The sequence below is a fragment of the Tachysurus vachellii genome, chromosome 13 (genome assembly GCF_030014155.1).
Source record: "Tachysurus vachellii isolate PV-2020 chromosome 13, HZAU_Pvac_v1, whole genome shotgun sequence".
Classification (NCBI taxonomy): Eukaryota; Metazoa; Chordata; class Actinopteri; order Siluriformes; family Bagridae; genus Tachysurus; species Tachysurus vachellii.
Window position 1 is genome coordinate 17,509,199 of NC_083472.1, and position 9,649 is coordinate 17,518,847.

Below are 9,649 nucleotides of genomic sequence, written 5' to 3' on the forward strand. Positions count from 1 at the left end.
TTTAAACAACAAAAGTTGTTTAACTGCAGCCACTCTCACTCACTCATTCATTTTCTACCGCTTATCCGAACTACCTCGGGTCACGGGGAGCCTGTGCCTATCTCAGGCGTCATCGGGAATCAAGGCAGGATACACCCTGGACGGAATGCCAACCCATCGCAGGGCACACACACACACTAACTGCAGTCAGTTATTTTTACATTTATAGTATTATCTACAAGTACTAGGTTTGTTCAGATGAAATACTTTGCTGGGTCTGCATCAAAAGGGAACCTCATCCTCATTTGGGTGACGGTAGAGAGTGTGATTATAAATATACAGTGCGACAATCATGTATTGATGAATAGGTGGTTGTTCTCAGAGACCACATGTATTTGGCATCTCCTCATAGAATGTCCGAATACTTCATGAAGCAGAATCCAACATCTCTAGATCTCTAGATGCCTCAGGATCCTCACAATTGACATTGTCTCAAAGCAGCTTTACATATGTATGGAAGTTACTATATAGCTCAGTATATTTTCCCTAATGATCAAGCAAGAAAAAAACTCCTTGAGATGATATGAGGAATAAATGTACAGAGGAACCAATCCTCATTTGTGTGGTAATGGACAGTAAATAATGTAAATGTAAATAATGGCATTTCAGTTTATAGTTGAGTGGAATTAAGCAACCAAGAGCTCAGAGAAGAGCTGGTGACCTCCGACGACATGAGCGACAGCAAGCATTTGCACACTAGATGTGGGGGTATCCGGCAATGCGACAAACTTTATGTAAATACGGTGTGACCTGGTGCAGTAACTACCATTACAAGACAATAGAGTGTATGTGATCTGTGCTAAAGAACACACAGCTTCTATTTCATCTTGTATAATATGATGCATATATACACTGATGGACTATATATGTGCTATATAGTGCTTGTATTGTTTACAGGTGGGGATGTGATAGCCTAGTGGTTAAGGTCATGAGTTCGAATCCCAAGACCACCAAGCTGCCACTGCTGGGCCCCTGAGCAAGGCCCTTAACCCTCAATTGCTCAGTTGTAAAAATTGAAAAAAAAATGTAAGTCACTCTGGATAAAGGTGTCTGCTAAATGCCGTAAATGTAAATATATGAAAACAAATGTTTAATTTTAGCAAGAAGTAAACCAATTTGTCCACAGATAAACGTTATTACTATTCAACCTCCAGCTGGCAACATGCAGCAATAAAATTACTGCACGTTTAAAGGTAGCGTAAAGTTGATCAGTCAGAAAAACTTTGCATTGATTTGCAGTAAGAATAATAGGATACGTGGACCTTAACCATGCAGCAGAATAATACAGTAGTGGTTCTCAAAGCGGGGTATGTTGTTAGTGTTGAAAAGCAAAACCTAGAGTTTATTATATTCATCAGTATTTATTTACTTTTTTTAGTTACTAAACTATTTGACCGGTTGTTATAATTGGATGTTGGAATATGGGTTTAATCCAAACAGCATTATCTCACGGCCTAATGATCTCTTATGATGGAAAGGCCAGTAATTAAAAATCCTCTAATAAATATCCAAGATATTATTGTACACATTTAAATGAAGTTGGTTTGTTTTTTTTTTACCTAGTATTACATTCAGAAGCAGTGTTATAGGGTGTATGAACCTTTGCCTCCTGCATACAAAAGCAGGTGATTTTTCCTTTAAACTCTCCCCCATCTTAAGGAATGCCACAGAAGTTTGGTCCAAATGGTGCATTTATTCATTGTCACAGAATAAAAATGATCTGAAAATAATTAGATGTGGTTCATTTTCTGCAGTGATTATACCAGAAGTGTTCATTAGGATAAATAAAGATTTCAAAAAGAGGAAGGACACATGGAATATCACATCAACACAATGACTCATAAGAAAGGATCATATGACAAACACAGCCACGACGGGGATTACGACGCGTGAACGTCTCGTACATTTCCATAATACAGAGAAAAGGCTTAAGTACAAAAATAAGGACAGGACATTGATATGGAATACAGTCAGTGATAATTAGTTAAAAGTGGCACTCGAGACTTGACAAGAGACGCAGGTGAGCTGCAGAAACCGCAAACTAACTGCTTGTGCATTTCTACTCTCAGCAGATTTAGCTTATGACCTTGATAAGTCTGGGAAGCCCAATCAGGTATCATTTCAGCTAAACGTGGACTCGGAACAGAAAACACTGAGTCAGCCGCAAAAATAGTGTTCGTCGTTTGTTACACACCATGTTTAGTATTTTATAAATAGGCTGCAGCAAGCTGCCTTTAAAGAAATACACATAATGAAAACACCCATGTTATATCCATCATAAAAAGGACAAATATTTAAATAAAAAGTACTATTCACTGCACCACAGTGATTTTACAGGAGAGTCTTTACAGTCTTTGATGAATCTTTAAGGCTTGGAGAGACATCAGGCTTGCAGGACAGTAGGTAGAACTTGGAGCAAGTGACCACAGGAAAAGATGTCAGCTTTTGTTGCCACTGTGACACCAGATTCCACTGATAATAGAGCAAACGGGGTGCAATGAATCTGTGAGCCGAAATCTAATACAATATGAGATGCACGGTCATTACAAATCATTATCTTGTACACAGTAGACAAAGCAAATCCAAGCCCCAGGGAACAGTCTGTGATCATCCTTGATGATTCTTGTAGAGGATGAAGGTGCTTGTGATGATGATGATCATCCAGAACATACAAAGTGAAATAGAAAAAAAAAAGAGGACAAAGCAGCTTCGTCCAACAAATTTTACTCTATGAGCATAAGCTTTTCTGGAATTCTCCAGTATTTGGAATGCTGTCTCTTCATCTAAGATTTGGTGTTTAGTCGCTTTTACAGTGCAAGCCTGCAGCAGCTGAAAGTACTCTGGTATAGAGAAAACAAAACATGAGTCAGACCAAATATAATCCCTCATCCAGTACTGAATAAACAAAACAAACAAAAGTCTATACTTACCATGAAATATAGCTATTCAATATCCAGTCTGACTGAAGGCTCATTCTCCATTTCACCATCTGCACAGAAAGAGATTGGTAAAGAAAACTTAAACCTGCGTTCCAAATCACACACTTGTTCCCTATTCTTTTGCATTTTGTAGTGTAAATAGTATGGGTAGAGTGTACACACAGAAAAGTCCAACAAGGACAAGTGCACTTCAAGTATCCAGACCATGCACTGGAGAAAAAAAAGAGTCTGGACACTCAATAGCACTTCTGTTTACGTAGCAGAAGATGGGCTGAGCTACCAGAGGTTACAAATTTTCAAGATAACCGCCGACACTCCAGTGGACACGACATCTTATAAATGTATTTTAAATTAACTCTGGTTGTATGATTGATTATTTTTTTTTTTTTACAATTATTTAAAAAAAATCACTGTATTCAGATTCTGTAGTCACATTACATTGGTTTGGATTCATTTGCTATCGACTGGGACACACCTTATATTTAAATGTTAATAAAAAACCATTAGTGATCCATTAGAGATGATACTACTCTTCTCAAACTTATCCATCTAGAGTACACAGTGCATAGTGTGTAGTACGCAAGTTGGGTCACAGCTATAGTCTATACTATTTTTGCCAAACATAGCTAGATAATCCTGAACTAAATTTTACGCTACTTTACGCTAATTCCTCTCCACTGCTTCTCTTTTTCTACCCATCCTGAGGCATCCACAGATTGTACCAGCTCCACTTTTGCTCTGTGTCAAAAAGATTTCAGACGTTCACTGAGATAAGACCAACCCTGAGAGAATCCTGAGGCATCTAGAGATGTACCAGCCTCAGTTAGATTCTGCTTCATGAAGTATTTGGACATTCAATGAGGAAATGCCAACTACATGTGGTCTTTGAGGACAACCTCCTCTTAATCAATACACAATTCCCAGACTGTATATTTATAAATCACCCTCTGGTGTCACCTAAATGAGGATGAGTTTCTCTTTTGAGTTTGGTTCCTTTCAGGGTTTCTTCCTCTTTAATCTAAGGGAGTTTTTCCTTGTTACAGTTGTCTCGGTCACCTCAGGGTTATTCATTGGGGATAAATACAAACACATTTAAATGTCCACTGTTGAAAACTCTATACAAATACATTTTAACTGAATTAAATCCTAGTTTTTTGGTAACTTTCACACTGTTGATGAAACCCTCAGGGAAAGGGGATGAAAGCCTGTGTTTTTATTTACATAGTGTATGTGTGTGTGTGTGTGTGTGTTATTTGCTATGAGATAGAGTAGAAATTATCAATTACAATAGAAATCACAATTAAGTAAGTAGTGTATTGAATGTCTATGTGGTTTTACAAATCTAAGAAAACCTTTTTTTGTGATTTCATCATCTGAAACGAAACTAGAATTAAAAACACACCTTGCTATGATTTATTTATCTCCGTCAACCTTTAGCACATTTTCTGTTTGTTGAAGTGAACAGTTATCTTATCCAAGCGTAAACCCCTGTGTGTTTATCTCTTACACGTGATCCCTTTTAGAGGAGACACAAATATGCCTTTGCAACTGATAAAACAAATCACACTGTCTCTTCAATTAGCTGGAATGGTTCAGAGGTTCTTCTTTCAGTTCAATCATGTCCATACCTGTGCTGCCCTCATCTGAGCCATCTTCCTGCCATCTCCTCTCATTGGACAGTAAGGGGTTTCGACATTCGCTCAGAGTCCGCAGAGGGAAACGGTGGCCGTCACCTTGGCTAAAGACCACAAGAAACACTGGTTAAATATCCACACGTTGCGTTGTAAAAGATAAAAAAAAATACCCTTCCACCTGTAATATACAACAAAAGGTACTGCAGTTTACTAACCTGGTGAAAACTGGGAAAAACCATAGTTTTATATCTTCTCCAAAGACCTGCAGAAGGTTCTTGCGGAAACCGACGTTAAAACCGTTCCTGTCAGGACCATTTTGAAAGATGGGTGCAGAGAAAGCCTCTGGAAAAAAAACAAAGAAAAAATGTTTTAGTTTATGTGCTGTATTATCTATCAATCTACATTAAATGGCCACGAGTTTGTTGACACATGACTACTGAACATCCAGTTCCAGTTTAGTCTCCAGTTTGCTGGGGTAATAAATTCCACTGTCCTGTGAAGGCTTTCCACTGGATTTTGAAGCATGTCTGTGGAGATCCTGAGATAGACCCAAGGATGTCTGGTGGTACAGTCCAAACAATATCTTCATGGATACTGCTTTGTGCCATTTAGTCTGAAATATCTGTCTATGTCTATCTATCTAAGCTAAGGTCATACGTTTACATGTCTTTCAGAATGATCCTAGAAATTAATTTTGCATTTAAGCTTCATACAGTGAACCCTTTCCAACAGCAGCTGTATGAGTCTGAGATGTAGTTTTTCACTGTGAGGAAAAACTCAGGGACTCATACACAACTGTTACAAAAGATGCAAACCAGGGGTGTAAACTTTTGTTCAGGACGATCGGTGTATAGTGTTATGATTTTGTCTTCTGGGAAACATGTACATATCTCATGTAGCTTCTAAAGAGCAGTACTGAATGGAAAAAAGAAAAACTTCCTTAAATAAAATAGTTTAGCGCAAAGTATTAAGAATAAAGTATGTGTGTAAACTTTTTAACTGATCTGTGTGTGTAAATTCAGTTATGATTTTATTTTGGACGATATGTAAAGTACATGTTATGTAAAATAGCTTTTTCGGGGCAGTGCTATAAAAATAAATTATTCACATTTTGTATCTATTTAATCTTTTCTATGTAAATGTCAAATGACAATACAGTTAAACACTAAATATACACTATAAACATATATATGCATATATATTTTGCCATACAAATCTTACAGCATTACTTTGACCAGAGCAATCATACCCAGTGTGGACCTGTTCTTCGCCACCAGCCAGCAGTGGTAGCCGAAAAGGAACATGAGGCTCACGAAGAACATGACAGCCACAAACAAAAGGAAAAGGACATGGAACTTAGCATGACCGTTTGGAAGCTCGCCCTGAAAAACACAAAGGAAATGTAGCATCATTTAACTGAAAAAGGCAAATATCTTGCTTCAAGTATTTATTCACAGAGGATCTTAATATGCATGGACTAAACAAGGAGAATGCATCCAAAGTGACAAACATTGCGTCATATCAGTAATCACTGTTTTAGTAATCAGAATGAGCTCATTAATACAACCCTGTGATTTGAATTACAACAGGCCGTACAGTCAGAGCTGTTGTTTTGGAAAATTAGGCAACAGTTTGTCACTAATCAGATTTGGGAACTCAAAAAGCACAGAGTTTCATATTTAAATTGGCTACCGAGTGAAAGTGTCAAGACAAAGGGTTGTTTGTTTTACTATATGAGGACACTCACCACCCAGAACTTGAGGAAATACTGAAACACAGTTGAGGCGATGAAGACACAGTAGAGCATGGAGTAAGACAGAAAGAGGAGGAAGAACTTGTAGTTTGAGTAACCGACACAGTTGTTCACCCTGGGGCAGAGAAAAGTAAATAAAAATCAAACACAGACCTTATGAATTTATGCTTAAAACATATGAATTGGGGGCATGGAAGCCTTATTTATCGCCACATATACATTACAGCACAGTGGAATTCTTTTGTTTGCATATCCCAACTGAGGAGGTTGGGGTCAGAGCACTGTGATACAGCACCCCTGGAGCAGCCAGGGTTAAGGGCCATGCTCAAGAGCCCAAAAGTGGCAGCTTGGCATTGCTGGGGCTTGAACCAATATCCTTCAATCAACAACACAGAGCCTTAACCACTTGAGCCACCACTGCCCATTGACTGTATTTAAATTCTATTAAAAATGTAGAATAATATGGTGTGCAGGTTAGAAAAATAATAAGCGGTGGGGTTGTAATCTGCAGGCTGAAACAAAGCAGAATTATTGTATTATTGCTAGAATTATTGTATTATTCAGATTATTGCTAAAGTTAACAATTTTTGATTTATTAAAGCAATTTATATGATAATTTGTTCATTCCAGTACACATCACATTATGATGTGTCTCAGAGCAAGTTCATTCCTTTTAGCACGTATACTATAGCAGATAGAAACACCGGATACCACAGCAGCCTCCCATTTTGTAATAAGACGGAAAAAAAAATTGGGAGTTTGTCATGTTACCAAGATGTTGTTTCAATGCAACAAATCTAGAAACATCTTTAAATCCATCTAGGTGGATCTTTTGCCAATTGAGTCATTGAGTTGTATGCAGTAATGCAAGATTAGTGCATTACTTAAAGGTGGATGAGTCTTAAGCAGTGCTGTGTAAATTCATTAGAGGTTCATTTACAAATACACATATAATGATTACAAAAGCTCTCTGTTGAGATAAATGTTATACAAAAAAATATTCAATTCAGAATTCAGCAACTGCCCCTAGAGTTACCCTGTACACAAGTTTCAAGTCTTTTTTTTCTTGTTTCTTTCCTGTATATGACCAGACATACTGTCTTGGGAAAAAGGAATGTACTGTCCTTCAAAAATCAGGTGACAACAAAAAATAACAACTCAACAGATTTCAGTTCAACAGAATATGCAGGTACTTTTTACACAATTGTTATTTAGGCTCTATGAACTAAAACAGAACTGAAGTAGTGTGTTTTTTCTTTTCCCATGACTGTATTTCACAAATAATTGATTAGATTGAAAAACACAAAATGCATTCCTCTATTCTTTAACTTACCATGGACAGTGATGATCCATTTTCAGGACACACCTATAACAAGAAAGTTACTTTGCTGTTAATGCAATGTGAATAAAATTCATTTATCTGCTCTTATAAATCCAAGCTTGAGTCTAACAAACACCTGTTTACTCGAGCACAGTGATACTCTTTTCCAGTCATTAACATCAAATGGAACAAGACATTATGGAAAACTTACGCTTCACAGACTGAGCAGTGGTGACAGCGGTCTGGCTTTATTAGCTGACAGTAATCACAGAACCTGACAGCTAAACACATAGAAATGAAGGGAAATTTGTCAGCGTCTGAATTGAGACTCATGTTCAGCAAACACACTATAGACGGTATATACTGCTGTTCCTAAAACAAATAGACCATTATGTGCAGATATAATGTGTAGACTATTCAAGAGAGTTTAACAGCAGAAGGAAAGGAAAACTTATGAAAGATCTTTTATCTTATCTAGTATTTGATAATGGTATAAATGTAGAAATGTATTGTCTTTACTACTACAAATACTTTAAAAAAAAAAGTAAAGACAATTTAAGGACGTCTACCTCCTGCCTGAGTTCGTGTGAAGATGGGGAGCTTGTTAGCTATGTCAATCAAGATCTGTTTCTGAACATCAGGCCTCTCCTCCATCTCATACCTCTCTTTGTCCCTGTAGGAGAGGTGGAACTGTCGCAAAAGAAAAGTACATCCATGCTGAACACTGGTAGCACAGTCTGGTAAACAAAGTGAATCAAACAAACCAAACATGCCAACCTTTTTGGATGGCGTGGCCGCCGGAGTGAAGATAGCCTTCCAGTAGGTCCAGCAGAACATCACAAAGCATATGTGGAAGACCAAAATGTAAATAGCTGCAGAAGAACCCAGATAACAATTCGTCGATATGATGTAAGCAGCAATGTACATGATTTTACTCATTTTTGACTAAAATATTATACTCAAGGAGACTGCAAAAAAGCATACAGTGGTCAATTCTTAACTCAACCACTTCTCCAAGTCAAAGATGAGACATGCAGTAAAGAATAAATCCTTAAAGCTGAATGATTTCAACATTTACAGTGACTTACCCTTCTCTAGTGTATTATGGAGAGTAACTGCAACACAAATAAAGTCCCAAAATGAATGAGTCTTTCTGAATAATAAACTAAGACGGTCTGTAATGTCTAAATAAAACAGTTTGATATTTTATTAGCATTTTGTTTGTTTATAACAGTCCAGGTACATATACTGGAAGCTAAAGTGACTTCTAATAAGTACATAATGAATAGAATGTCAATGATATTTAAATCGCATTATGTTTCAACATTTTCTTTATTATAAAACAGTGAAGAAAAAAAAACAGACTGTAAAATTAGACCGGGATGTAAAAATCCTCCCCTTAGTGTGATGTAAACACAGGACGATATGAAGCTAGCTAATGCTAGCTCGCTAAATCAGAGGGAAAACATTAGCAACAAGAAGACTTACAGATACAAAGTTCAAACACGTATGCATAATAAGACCACAGGACCACGGCTGAAATAATGACAACAGGGATCCAGGAGAATATTCTCTGACAACATCTCAGTCCTCTTGACAGAGCCATAGTCGGACTAACACCACGATCATGTTCTCTGCTATCTACTGCTAATCCTCGCCTTGGAAACCGGAAGCAGTTCTGCGATCCATTGATTAAGACTGAAGAGAGCATGTGTAGTTTACAGTCAGTTACTATCACATGTAAATAAATACAGACACATAAATACATAGATAGAGCAATCAGTCAATTGGAAAATAAATACATTGTATGTACAGTTCTATAGAGAATAGAATAGAACAGAACAGAATAGAATAGAATAGAATAGAATGAGATGCAGGGATGTACTAGGATGGAGGTGGTAATAAATAAAGGGAAGATTATTTGCACATAGTTATTGAGTGATGAGGGAACATTTAACTGTTC

The 9,649-nt window shown here is 37.2% G+C and overlaps 1 protein-coding gene across 1 annotated transcript; it reads right to left on the minus strand.

Moving 5' to 3' along the window:
- Nucleotides 1–1,712: 1,712 nt before the first annotated feature.
- Nucleotides 1,713–9,356, minus strand: zdhhc15b (zinc finger DHHC-type palmitoyltransferase 15b). The gene is made up of 12 exons (XM_060885434.1): nt 9,175–9,356; nt 8,775–8,801; nt 8,464–8,558; nt 8,256–8,376; nt 7,898–7,967; nt 7,699–7,731; nt 6,360–6,480; nt 5,862–5,994; nt 4,828–4,954; nt 4,607–4,716; nt 2,970–3,028; nt 1,713–2,879 (listed from the first exon to the last, which is right to left on the minus strand). Exons 1-11 carry the CDS (start codon nt 9,290–9,292, stop codon nt 2,982–2,984), a joined length of 1,002 nt encoding a protein of 333 aa, XP_060741417.1. The 5' UTR covers nt 9,293–9,356; the 3' UTR covers nt 1,713–2,879; nt 2,970–2,981.
- Nucleotides 9,357–9,649: the final 293 nt, after the last annotated feature.

Coding starts and splice junctions, on each gene's coding strand:
- zdhhc15b (XM_060885434.1), bottom strand. CDS start 9,292: ATGGCTCTGTCAAGAGGACTGAGATGTTGTCAGAGAATATTCTCCTGG. Junction 7,732..7,897: donor CACTGCTCAGTCTGTGAAGC/GTAAGTTTTCCA, acceptor TTCTTGTTATAG/GTGTGTCCTGAAAATGGATC. Junction 4,955..5,861: donor GAAGAACAGGTCCACACTGG/GTATGATTGCTC, acceptor TTTTTTTTCCAG/AGGCTTTCTCTGCACCCATC.